The sequence below is a fragment of the Dermacentor andersoni genome, chromosome 9 (genome assembly GCF_023375885.2).
Source record: "Dermacentor andersoni chromosome 9, qqDerAnde1_hic_scaffold, whole genome shotgun sequence".
NCBI classification, from domain to species: domain Eukaryota; kingdom Metazoa; phylum Arthropoda; class Arachnida; order Ixodida; family Ixodidae; genus Dermacentor; species Dermacentor andersoni.
This window is the reverse complement of record NC_092822.1, coordinates 93,739,566-93,753,708: the sequence shown is the minus strand read 5'-3', so window position 1 is coordinate 93,753,708 and position 14,143 is coordinate 93,739,566. Positions and strand designations below refer to the sequence as shown.

At 46.3% G+C, this 14,143-nt stretch overlaps 1 protein-coding gene across 1 annotated transcript in view; it reads right to left on the bottom strand.

The window, feature by feature from the left end:
- Nucleotides 1-5,932, bottom strand: part of LOC126528381 (sodium- and chloride-dependent glycine transporter 2-like) — a 69,955-nt gene extending 64,023 nt beyond the window's left edge. The window contains exon 1 of the mRNA XM_050176272.3: nt 4,698-5,932. Coding sequence (XP_050032229.1) covers nt 4,698-4,706 — 9 coding nt within the window. The 5' untranslated portion in view covers nt 4,707-5,932. The remainder of the gene's footprint in view (nt 1-4,697) is intronic.
- Nucleotides 5,933-14,143: the final 8,211 nt, after the last annotated feature.

The following is a 14,143-nucleotide window of genomic DNA, read 5'->3' as shown; positions in this document are numbered from 1 at the left end:
CGCAAGAACGAGAGAAGCAAACGATCGCGGCTTGATGGTGGGGGCGTCCGGCTGTTTAAATATGGGATGCTGAAGTTCACTTGCACCATTGGACACTTGAAATCTTGTTTTATTGAAGAGGCTCGAAACGATGCGAAACGGTTAGCTGCCTGCCTGCCGCGAAGTGTGTCTCGCCCGAGCCAACGAATATTTTGCAATACTAAAGAAACGAATGCAACTGCTTTTTTTTTTTTTTTTTTATCTAGCGCTCGCAGGACGGTTCTCTCAGCGCGGTCTATTAACGGCGGTCCAACGAGACGACCGCCGTTGGAAGGATGAGGAATTCCACTTGGCATTCTGCGCCCTCGACCAAGGGGGGCGGCGGGGGGGGGGGGCGCCTTCCCGAAAGCCGGCCATATAAAGGAGTGATCGTACCCTCTCAGCTGTAACGCCGAGACACGCGCGACCTGACAACGGTGACACCTATCGTCGCTGCCAGTCTGACAGCGCTCTTGATGGATGCTGCCGCGGAGATGAGCGGGGGGCGCGTTGACAAGCGAGGAAAAGGGGGGCGTGGGGGGGGGGAGAGAACAACCCGCGAGCCACTTGCGCGACCGCGGAAGGCGAAACGCAAGCGCCAAGTAGCGGCTCTGTCGCTGGCTTTCGGTGGCTTCCCCTTCGAGTTGGAAGCGGCGGGTGGGTGTTTGTGGGCATCCCTTACAAAAACCGATATACAGATAATGTTGTGTCTCTGTTGACTTTCCGTTGTCTTCCATAGAACGCTCGTTGAGATGCGATCGAATGTCGAGTGATTATTTCGGCGAGTGTGAAAAAACGGGTTTCTACGATGGCTTTTCGTGTCCTCGAGATAAAGCGAACTCTGATAACCCCATTATCCTTTCTCCAGAACGGGGTCACTAACCGGAAATATGCACGGCTTAGCGTCACTTATTTCCTTTTTTTTTTCTTTAGGATATGGGGCATAAACAGAGGGTTATGAGATACGCCACGGGGGAGGCACCAGACTATCGACCACCCGGGGTTCTTTAATGGGCACTTAGATCGAAGTATATGACAATCGAACTATTGGGCCGTGACGGTGAGATTTGTCTCGCTTATATATATATATATATATATATATATATATATATATATATATATATATATATATATGTATATATATATATATATATATATATATATATATATATATATATATATATATATATATATATATTTATGCGTGTGTGTGTGCGAAGCAATAAAGCATTCCCTCCGAGTGTGGTATGAATGTGGTATGAACGTAGAGTGCAATATAACGTATCGCACATGTAATGCATCTACTTGCTCTTGGTATAAACAGGACAGATGATAAAACAGAATCGTGAATGGTCTCTGTCTGAGACTGGGTTTCCCCACACATATAAACCTCATTACGGTGTGCATGCAAAAGCACCAAGGTCAACTAATCAACTTCATACAAGTTTAGAAAGAAAAGCTTCAAATATCGTGTAGTGGCATATACACCGTCTTGCGTAACCGCGCATCTTGATCAAGCTTCGCCGAGGTTTTTTCTATAAAATACCTTTTGTGGTATTGCAAAACATGTAAATCACTGAAGAACTACAGTGCATTTCTCTTTCGCCACAGTGACTTTAGCCTAATTTAAGGAAATGCGAGGTATCGCGTTTAATGGAACTACAACTTTTACAGGTAAGATTATTATAGTCGCTGAAACGAATGGCTTGTCGCCGTAGCTCGTACCTAAATAAGGGAGAACGCTTCATTCGTTTTCCGCAACAACCGCTGCACATATCTTGGTTACATTCGTTGCATTTGAAAGAAAATGTGAAAATGTTGTGACTGAAGGAAACAGATTGTTTATTTAGGCAGTCGATGTTTTAGCAAAATTCATGAAAATTTCGAAACTTCAAGAAACTCGACTGTCGAGTTTACATCTCTGTAACTCAGGAACATGAAAAAAAGGTATGTGACAATTTTGTAAGCTCCAACTAATAATACGTATAAAGCGGAAAGGAATTGATACAATATGCACCGATCTGAATTGAACATTTGACACGTGAACGGGGCTCTCGCAAAACCGTCATGCACACTGTAACAGCTTTACGTAAGTTGGAAATTCATGTATCAAACTTGCGTGCTTTAGGTGCTCTAAAGGATGTAATTCATATATCCGCGATATCTGTTTTAGGAGCGAAGTTACGTATTTAAAAACGCTGAGGTTCAATTTTTTTTTACTAGCACCCAATTTTTCGCGAGACCCCGTTCTCTTTCTTTTTCTAATTGCATGCCCCAAATTGGAATTCTGCTTCCGAGACTCACTAGAATTTATGTTTCTTTTTTCTCAAGCACAACAATCTTTTATTCCAATCGTCCAACTGGTTATCTCGTCAAGGCATTCCAGCGTGTAACATTTATTTCAGTAGGATAATAGGATTCGGTTCCGAGGTAAACCGTCTTCTCTAGGGGACGCTTCGCTTCGTGAACAGACCACCCGCGGTGCCGTGGAAAATGCCACGCTTAATCACGTGGCGACGCGTACGTTGCCAGTGCTTCAAACCTGCCTCCCTTTGCGGTGACGACGCATGACGTCGGTGTAGCGCAGGAAGCCGCTGCAAATGCGAATGTCGTACATTGATGCTTTCAAGCTCGGCGCACCTCCAACCGCTGCAAGCTTCGCCGCACGGCACGCCTACTACGAGGCCGGGCTAGAAGCTGCTTTCCAAGGCACAGTGATGAACACTTTCTGCCGCTGAATTAAATAAGAACCACAGGTCCATATAGTGTTCTCCGTCCGCATTTTTAAATGCGTTAGCATTAGGAGTGTCAAAGTGGAGAAAAAAATTTATCTGGGTGAAGCGAGTGTATCTGAGTGAAAGTACGCATGTATGGGTCTCCTCTGTGCCACCGTCACATGCGATTCGCCCTTCGTAGAGGCAGGACGTGTAGCCAGTGAGCTCCCGAAGAAGGCTTTCCAGTGTAGTGAATGCGGTTTAAATCACTGACCCGGGACCTTAAAGACGGGCAACTGTAATTCTAACGCATTTCTCTTCCATATATTGCTAAATTACCGCTGGATATATTTTTTTTTCTTTATTTGCCATTGCATTTACAGGCACAAGCCGCGCCGTTTCCTTTTTTTTCGGTGCGATGTCATTACAGATTGCTCAGTTTCTGCCAAAGTACTCGATTTGTTTTCGCCAAATTCGTGGATTTAGAACATACGTGTTTTCGAGTTTTGTAGCAACTTTTAGAAATGACGTGATATCGGCCACAGTGCACATACGAACGAAAAGTGCACTTTTTGTTTGAGGCAGACGATCACATAATTTATTGGGACTTAATGTCTTAGTCAGCATCATACAGGCTATAAGACACGCCGTAAGTAATGTGGGAGCCGAGGACTCATCTACACAACCTGGTGTTTTTCAATGTACTCCTACATCCAAGTACACGAGCAATCTCTTTTTTTTTATTTTGGTTTTGATTCCACCTTTATGGGAGCGCGGCCTCAGCGATAGGGAATCTAACCACCATTGAGGCATCGCGGGATGTCGTGAAACCAGAAGTTGCTGGGCCCGTCGGAAGCGCCATCTCTTTGTAGCGAGTGAACTAGTCGGTCATTGTTCGGCGATGCAAGCATCATCAAAATGGACATGCAAATTTGTTGACACCCGCCGTGGTTGCACAGTGGCTATGGCGTTGGGCTGCTGAGCACGAGGTCGCGGGATCGAATACCGGCCACGGCGGCCGCATTTCGGTGGGGGCGAAATGCGAAAACACCCGTGCGCTTAGATTTAGGTGCGCGTTAAAGAACCTCAGGTGGTCGAAATTTCCGGAGCCATCCACTACGGCGTGCCTCATAATCAGAAAGTGGTTTTGGCACGTAAAACCCCATAATAAAGTTTTTATTTGTTTGTTGACTATAGCTAGCACCTGCGACCTTCGTTTGTGCTTCGCAAAAAGAAAGAAAGAAAAGAGCCCACGCGTTAACAAGCTCCAGTACATACGCCTCGGCGTCGGCAACCACAATACAATTACGTATTTACAATCAGTTCTCGGGTTTTTCGTGCCGGCAGCACTATTTGATTATGAGGCATGTCGCGTAGTGGATTAACTTCTGGATTAACTTTGACCGCCTGGGGTTCTTTTACTTGCGCGTGAAAATAAATAGCGAACGCTTTTTTTTTTTTTTCGTCGCACCCGCATCGAAAGCTGGACCTCGAGCTCAGCAGCTCAATGAGATTGTCACTGGCACTAACGCGACAGGCGTGGATACCAGCCGAGAGGTAAATTTTTGTCTCTTAGCTGCGAGAAAGCCGAAACTTTTATTCTGTGTCAAGGAAAATTAAAACAATTTCTTCACTTATATTTCTGTCAATTGAGAGTAGATTCGTAATACGCCAACCCCAAAAAGCAAGTATAGGAATACAAATAATGAAATTTCTGTTTAGTAAGCAAAAAAAGCCTATTAAGTATAGCAGTTCATCAGTAATTGCGTTTCCGAACTGTCCGCAAATGAAATTCAGCACCAACATATCGAAAACGCTGCTACGGCCCTGGCATTACCTAACTCCCGTGTAAGTCATATTTCTCAGCCGTCGAACTGGGCGTGTAGTAAATATGAAACGCTGAATTTTGCGAAGTTTAAAGGAGTTGAGCAGAGGCGGCCGGTACATAAACACGGACGCACATACCTGTTTCATTGTGCCGACAGACCCACTTTTCCCGGAGCCGTCTAAGGAGGGAATGAGATTCTCGTTGCGCTTGCTCGCACGGCGTGCGGGCGTGTTCAGGTGCACCCGCTCGGGTGGCCTTTCGGGAACTGAATGCCTTCCTTTTTCACAAAAAAAGAAGGCAGGAAGACGACTAGGTTGGTGCGCCCGTGTCCATAGACAATGCCCGAAAACCTCCTCCACCCCTCGCGCGCGAGCCCGGGCGCCGCGATATGCAGCGTCTTTCTTATCGTGACGTTCGTAGCGGGCTCGTGAAGAGGCCGTCACGGTTATCGCACGGGACGCGGAGGAAGCCGTCGCGCAACGAGGCAGGCATGCGCACCGACCGGCAGGCCGAGGCGAGTCAATAGCGTAAAAGGGAGGGGGGGGGAGGGGAGGGGTAACATATGCGCGCGCAATGGGCCTGATACCGGCCTCGCCCTCGAGCTTCCCGGTATCGAAAACAGGGCGCGCGGATGTGTCAAGGAAGAAGATAGATAAGGGGAATCTGGGGATCGGGAGGGTCGACGAGAACGAACAGTATCTTTTTTTTTTTTTTTTGTAAGGCGAACAGTATCTTTTTTTTTTTTTTTCACTGCTCTCGCGCTCGTCGTCGTCTTCCTTCACCGGTGGCTCCGATGCCGCTCATCATGCCACAGAAATAAAGGTAAAGCTAATGAAGATAGAGTTAACTCAGGCACTCTGACGTAAGACCTTCGGTGGGAGTCGAACCATCGAGCTTACGTGGAAGTAGAACAAACGACGTTTTGGCGTTAGGGCGAAGTGACACACTTAATTGTTATGCATTTAATTAAACCAATCGAGCACACATTACTCGTTTTAATTAGGGTAAAGTTAATTAAGGTACAGTTAAATAATGTAGCGTCAATTAAGGCACTCGAAGCCACCATTTCTGGTGGGAGAAAACAAGAAGTAACAACGCATCCGAACGAGAACGTCAAGTAATTTAATGAATGTCTCTTGAGCGCGCGGACTTTCGCCTACACTATCTTTGGCGTAACTAAAGTAAGGTTTCACAGTCTCGGAAGAGAACAACAGTTTACGATAGGTAGCGAGGCTTTGGAAGTGGTGAGGGAATACATCTACTTAGGGCAGGTAGTGACCGCGGATCCAGATCATCAGACTGAAATAATCAGAAGAATAGGAATGGGCTAGGGTGTGTTTGGCAGGCATTCTCAGAGCGCTCCGCGAAACAAAGTGGTATATGCAACACCCCACTGGTATGCAACGTCCCCAGCTGGGTGGGCTTGTCGCTTGTTCATCCGTTTCGGCATTGCGCTTGGCGTTATTGTGCCATCTGTCGTTCTTCAATCGATTCTGTCGTTCTTCGGCAGTTCTGTTGGCACGTTTCAACGCCGTGAATTCTCTTCTTTGTTGCTGCAGTAGTAGTTGTTGCCTATCACGTATGTGGGGCTCCTACCCACTATGGGGGCTTGACCAACAAATGCATGGATTATTCTGATTTATAGAGAAGAATAAAATTTCCGAATATCTACGCTTTTAGGCATGTAGAACGTTAAATTATGCGTGAAAAAGTGAAGTCAGATTGAATAAATGATAAATAATTTAACAAAGAAACAAAAAAGAAAAGACAGAATTGAGCAGGACATTCGGCTGGATTTCAAAATAAATTTTTCGACAGCGAACCAAACGTCCCTGTGGCTGAATCGCAAGGCCGTGGCCCCAAACGGAAACAATAACATGCTCTGTTGAGTCCACGCCGAGCCTTCGAAGAATTATTCCCAACACCCTTTTTCTTGCCGCACTAACGCGGCGACAAGACAGAAGAGAGTGGTGTATTCTTTCTTCCCCATCCCGAAACGAGCAGAGGCAATCGTTTGGCCACATTTTCTTCTTCGGTCGACTCCCGCTGTCTCTGTCGGCGAGCTCGTTGTGGTTCGCTCTGCTTGCCGCGACGAATCTCCTCTTTACACATTCCCGACGACGATTCCCGATTCACTTTCCGCATTTACTTCACACATACGTAAGCATACGCACGTGTGAACAGAAGAAAAAGAGGAGGAGGAGGCTGTGCGCGCGGAACGCGCGTGTGAGGGAGCTTCGCACAGACAGAGGCGAAATACTGAAGGTTGGTAGGCTAGCAGTGTTTTCACACTAAAAAAAAAAGAAAGACAAAAGAGATGTACAAAAAAATTCTATTTCAGTAATAAAAACGCAGGGATGCGTAGAGCTACGTTGCTCATAATTTATGAGCTTTACGTCAGCCCCATTCTCGAATTTTGCTGTGTTCTTTTTTCGGGAGCTGCAGCATACAACCTAAGAACTTTATTATTATACTGGAAAGCCAAGCGTTGCGTAGCTGTCTTGTGCTGGCAACTTTTGTGGCTAACAATCTGGTCGATCGGGAGTCCGGAGTTATTACGGTGGAATGCAGATTTATGCAACCTAGTGTCCTGACTTTCCTGAAGCTTTACGATGCATCCCTCCCTCATTCGCAAGCCGTTTTCATCAGTTCTCCCCGCTCATTTTTCAGAACAGGTTGGCGGCGTTACCGACAGCCACAAGTTGACTTTGTTCAGGCGCTGTTATCAAAACTTGAAGTTCGTCTACCTAGCCTGATTTCTCCTAAATCTAATTTGTTCAAGGTGAAACTGATTTTTCGTGATATTTTTCCTAGATACGCAAAATTTTCTGCGCGCATACTTGAAGGCCTCCTTCAAGATAATTTTAGTCGATTTCTGTCTCACTTGGCTATTTCTACGGACGCAACACAATATTTAGAGAAGGCTTGCGTTGGCATTTTTTCAAATCAGCTTAACTGCTCTTTCGCGGAATTTCTGGCAATTATTCTGGCCATCCGAAAATTGAGGCCACAGAAATTTCAAATAATAGGTTTTACACATGCGCTTTCGGTCTGTGCATATTTAACTTGTACTAATCAATCACGCCTGTTGAGTATATTTTCGACTCTTGTACCAGGCAATATACAATTTGTCTAAGTCCGCCTTGTCTGGGTCCCCGGACATAGTGGAAACGTTTTAAATGAATCTGATGACTCGCTCGCATCCTCGACATCACTGAATGGTCCGGTCTTAAATGTCCTTCCTGATTTCTTTTTTCTCATTTCTCTTTTATAACAGGGGCTTTAGACGTCTTTTATTGCTGAATTGTAATTAATCATGTATACTTTCCGCAGATGACTTTCGACCTCTAAACATTTGATGGAAAAGGAGCAAATGCCTTTCACGCCAATTAGAGGTGACGTTGTCAAGCTTCCGCTGTAGGGTTCCCCGCCGAAATGTTTACCTTTATAGATCGCGTTTATCCATTACTGACCTCTGCTCCTTGTGTAATGAACCAGAAATAATTGCCTCTTTCTTTCTTCCTTGCCGGCGCTTCTCCTCCCTCCGCAGAATCTTCCTCATATGTCCAACTCGTAATCTCGGTTTTGCACTTCCAACACGAAACATTTTGTCCTTTGGTGTCTGTCAATTAGGCACAAGCCATGGGTCGATAATGACTGCTCTGCAAAAGTTCATTGAAGCGTCCGGAATCTTACGCTGCCCCGAGACACCTTGTTTAACTTTTTTTATCCTAAGTTTATGTCTAGGCCCTCTCAAAATGTATGTTATCGTTTAGTTGCCTCTAATGCTTCCGTTTGAATGTTTGTCTTTCCCCTTTTGGTGTGTTGGGTGTGCACTTCGATTCATCCGGGTACGAACCATGTTTTAAGGCAACAATAACATCAACATGTATAGCATACGTGATGAAATCAAGAAAGCTAAGGGACTAATTTGGCACCACCCCATTTCAACGGGGATGCCAGTAAGTCGTCATCATACCCAGGCAGCACACCAGCATTGGTCCAACCATGGCCCAATGCTGGCAGAAATTGGTACCAATGTTGGACCAATGTTGGCATATTGGCAAAGTGCAACCCGATCCAATGCTGGCCCAGCGTTAAAGCCAAGATTGGACCAATGTTATGCCAATGCAGCAGCCATTGTGCTGCCAGCGTAGGACCAGCGTTAAAGCCAAGATTGGACCAATGTTATGCCAATGCAGCAGCCATCGTAGGACCAGCGTTAAAGCCAAGATTGGACCAATGTTATGCCAATGCAGCAGCCATCGTGCTGCCAGCGTAGGACCAGTGTTGAGCCATATCGTTGCCATTATTAATGCCAGCTTTGAGCCAATGCCCTTTGCATGACGAATATTCTAGATATGCTGGCTTTAGAGCACGCACACATTCTTACCGCAAACATTTTGCTAGCGGCATTTTTTGTAGCAATTGTCCCCTTACCGTCTTCCTCAATAGTAGCTAGGAAAGCTCGACAAAAAGATGTCAAGAAGCAGAAGTCATATATGCTTGCAAATAATAATGAAAGAATACTGAAATTGACGTTTATGACAATTTATTTGCGAATAAATTTTCACAAACAGGCATTTTCCGTGGACCTAGATGGGTGACGCTCGGTTATCTTCAAACAGTTTATTTACAGGCACTGCCCTCAGGATAGGAATTGGGCAAGGTGCCGAGGACGGTGGGCTGGCCAGGGGTTTCAGGGCAGGGAGCTGACGTCGGTAGGCAGGTTGGTCAGTGCTTGGATTTCGGCGGGCTGATCAGGCCCCACGAGGACCACGATAACGCGGTGGTTTCGTTGATATTGCTACCATATCCCATAGCGACTTCACCATTACTTGGAGGAAATGCTTGCACTGTAAAATAAAAAGAAACATTATCAGAGATGTTGGTATGACAAATGTATGTGGCAGCGTTTTCATTTGAAAAATCGCCATACTGCAACAATATTATAAGTCTGATCAGAGAGTTCGAAGGGGTGAATCAAGAAACTTTCTTGCAAGAGATTTGTCAGGTAACACTTCTTAATATTTCGACATATATGGCATATCTTGTACAAGGTGCTACGTAATATTTAGAACAGACAGAATGGACAGGATCCGTCCGCCTTGTTTACAGCCCACACCTAGTCAGCGTAGCACTTTATAATTGAAAAATTGCAGCAAAACCTGCTACAGCACAAAAAGCTTAGTTTCAGACTGTGTAGACACAATGCGATCTTCGTGCGAAATCTTTAATGTGGAAACCGAGAAGTTCCGTCAGGAAACACTAGTAAAAGAGGCATTTATTATACGAAAAGAAAGAAATACTGTCGGCTGGAAATGATGCTTGACCTAGAACAGTGAGAAGAAGCGTGGTTCCTCGGTATCACTAGCAGGATCAGGCCGCGCGCGTGGCTTGATAAAATCATAGTCCTGGAATTTGGGTGAAATTCACAGAGATTTACACGTGGTTCTACTCCGGGCACTATTCAAAGGCTGCAAATAAAAAGAACTATGTAATTACAGGCACTCTACATTAGCCAGGCCTGTTTCAGTAATATATATACCGGGTGATATTGCTCCTTATAAAACTTATAACATGCGCAAAACAAATGCACTCACCATTGTAAGATCCATGCTCCATGCGATGCGTATCCGAGTTCATCCCACATCGAAGACGGTGGCCACGAGCGCCGACTTTTTTTCTGGTTGTTGTTTCGCCTATATTAATTCTAACACTCACGAAAATTCGTGGCCACTTTGCTGTGTATTTCAAGATGCAGGCTTCTCAGTAGGAATGACGACCGCAAGCGAGCATTTTTCACGATAGGAGTGCGCTGACAAACACGGACAAGACGGCAAGCACTCAGGCGGTGTTGCACCCAGTCGGCGTGCTAGCGATGCATAGAAGGAAAGAGTGAAAGGAAAGGGTGAATGAAGAAAACGGTGTAAACGCCACTTTCCCCCGCTGGACCTAGCCCGACCGCGTTCCTTCGGCGGCAGCGACGGAGGGAGACAAGGAGGACAATAGTGACCCCACTGCTTTTCCCCGTATTCCGAGAGCAGCCAATTCGACACAGCAGCTTATAGCTGCCTGAGTGCTTGGCTGATAGCTTTGAACAGGCTCACGTGGGTGTGTGGAGGAGAGGCGAGTGGCGGCTGAAGGACGAAAAGTTAGGCGGAAAAAAAAATCCGGAATGCGCCGTGCCAACTACAGGCAAAGACAAGAGGAAAAGCCAAAACGTGCAATAAATTTTTTTTTTCTGTCAGGGGCATTCATACAAGGAGCTTACTAAACATGCACGAAAAAACAAATATATTGGAATAAGAGCATGATGATTATGTCACCGCAACATGCCATGCATGCTAAACAAACAAGCAAAAGTTTCACTAATACATATGCACTCCATTTCGATGCAATATAAGACGGTTCCATCAACTCTGTGGCACTGTAATTATCGATTCCCCTCGGAATCCTGATCATCCAAAGCCGCGGAGCGTACATGCAAAATATACAATGCGCAGACAAATTCGCAATACCGTTGCTTCTTATGGAAAGCTCATGTTCCCATGCACGATCAATAAAGCAGCGGCTAATTTTATGCGACTTCCCCTGCTTGCTACGTGGTGCACTGGCTTTTCTCTTTAGGGGGCGCATTTCGCTGAACGCGAAGTACAAAAATGGCGGTGTACGATGCATGGAGTTGACACGGGAGAGCATATTTCTGGTTCCTGCGCAGTGTGCCTGTGATCAGTGCATTAGTATTCAAAACACGTTGTTCAATATCAGCAAGTCGTAGAGCACTAAAAACCGACAATGGGAAAATTGGCTTATTACGGGCCAATGTCCTCCAAAGAAAGCCAACTATTAACCCATATTGGCAAATCCGTTCGAAAGTCGGTCCAATAATTCCCGCCTTGTTGAACGGCAGTGCCAATATTGTTTACTAATTGTGTAATGTGGGCCAACATTGGATCTCTTTCAGAATGGCACAGCCAATATTGTTTACTGACTGTGTAATGTGGGCCAACATTGGATCTCTATCAGAATGGCACAGCCAATATTGTTTACTGACTGTGTATTGTGGGCCAACGTTGGATCTCTATCAGAATGGCACAGCCAATATTCGCGCTACGCTGTTAACCTTAGGCCATCATTGGGCCAGGATTCAGAATGGCACTGCCAATATTGGAACCACGCTGTTAATTTTGGGCCGTCATTGGGCCAGGAAGTGCCAATATGTTTCCAACGTTGGCCCGACCTGACGTGCTGCCTGGGTAAGCTCGAGAGATGAAGCCACCTGCAGTAAATGACTCATACATGACGTGTCCGGGCGGTGGGAGTGCGTTTTTGTCGCTACATTGACGTTCATAGTGACAAAGTGTTGCCGGAAATGTTTGATTGCTTTCTCGGTAGACGTTCAATTACAACGTACGCGTGTTTATAAAAGAACAGTTGATTTCAATAAAAGACGATCTGAACACCCGAGTCGCAATGACGGCACAATTTCCACCAGGACGATAACATACAAAGTACGAAGCATTGTGTACCCGTCTCAAATAAGTGTCCCAGTGCACATCCACGGAAGCGCACAGTCACACATAAACTGTTTGTCACATTATATAATATGATATATGTGTCGAAGATGATACCCCTGGTAGCGAAGCTTCCTTAGAAGCCCATACGTTCAAAACATGGCGGTTCTTCGGCGGTTCGTGGGGCTTAGCGCCATCTGTATGTGGAGGGAACACTTCCGGCGGAAGAAAAAGCAATGTGACGCCATATCCGTTAAAAAGAAAAGTGAAGTCATTTTGTTCTCAAAGGCGCGAAATTTGTTTCCGTAACCTGCCATTAGAGCTGTGTATTCAAATACCCCGCCATTCGACTTGATGGGCGTTCACCTTTGATACGCCTAACAAGGGTACCCCGCAGGGCTCGGTCACTTCACCAATTCTCTTTTAACATCGCGATGATCGGGCTAGTCCAGAAACTGAACGAGATCTAGGGCATCCAGCACGCCATGTATGCGGATGACATCCCGGTCTGGGTAAATCAGGTATCATCGGGCCAAAAAGAAGAAAAGCGTCAGAAGGCGGCAACATGCGTCGAACAATTCGTCAAGGAGAGAGGCCTCGCGTGCTCAACCGAGAAATCAGAAATTCTGAGGATCGGAAGGAACACAACCAAGGAAAAGATAGAAGTGTATCTGGAAGGTCAAGTCATACCAGAGAAGGACATAATACGCATCCTCGGCATGTGGATCCAGGGCAGCAAACGGTGCGTACACACGCTAGGCCTGCTCAAGCAATCGACGGAGCAAGTCAGCAGGATGATCACGAGAGTGTCGCAAAGACGGAGTGGCATGAAGGAAGGGCACACGATCAAGCTGGTCAGGAGCCTGGTGGTCAGCAGCGTCACGTACTCACTCCCGTACCACAACATGACGCAACAAGAGAGAGAACAAGCCGAGACTCTATTCAGGAAAGCATACAAGACGGCGTTGCATCTGCCCAGAAACACGTCGAACGACAAGCTACTCAAGCTAGGTTTTCACAACACATTTGAAGAGCTCAAGGAGGCACAACTGGGTTCGCAGCTGTACAGGCTCCAGCAGTCAACCACCGGCAGGGCGCTCCTTAAAAGATTAGGCTATAAAAACATAGAAGCAACGGAAGATATGATGGCTAACATACCAGACTGTTTTCGCCAGATACTGAAAGCTAGCCCCCTATCGAGGAATATAGACCCGAATCTGCATGCGGCCAGAAGACAGGCGCGAGCAGAATAGGTAGAAAAACACCTGGCCACTAAAAACAATGTGCAGCCCTATACCCGTGGGACCACAACAGCAAAGAACATAGAGTTGCGGCAGTGACCGTGGATCACATGGGAGAGCTGATAAGCAGCGCAACCCTACGGAGCTGCACGGTAACAGAGGGGGAAGAAGCAGCTGTGGCTCTAGCAGCGGCGGAGGGTTACCGTAGAAACAGATCCTTGATAATATTCAGACTCCAAAGAAGCATGCAGAAACGACACGGCAGGTAGAATCAACAAAGGGGCGCTGCGAATCCTCCTCGAGGCAGGGCTTCGGAGCGAAAAGATACTGCATACGATTTTCTGGGTGCCGGGTCACACCGGAATAGGGGGTAACCCGATGGCCGACAGTCTAGCTCGCGAGCTTACATACCGAGTGGGACAGTCAATGAACCCGGATACCACTATGACGGTGTAACCAACGTACGCGGAAATACTAAACCATCATAGAGGCAAACGGATAATATATCCACCACCCCATCCATCTTTAACACAACACGAAGCAGTCGGCTGGTGAAGGCTGCAGACAGGAACATTCTCCAATCTACACATCCTACATAAAATGTTTCCCAGTCAATACAGGGACACATCCCCATGATGTGGAGCCATCCCAACACTATATCATCGCATGGGAGGGCAGAAATAACTTCTCTTTCCACAAAGAAAAACATCCCAGTGCGGAACAGTGGGAGGGCCTGCTCACCGGCGGCTGTCAGGATTGGGGGCTCAATTCCATCGCTCGAGATCCGTTGTCAAGATTGGAGTCCGGCATGAATTCGAAGGTAGC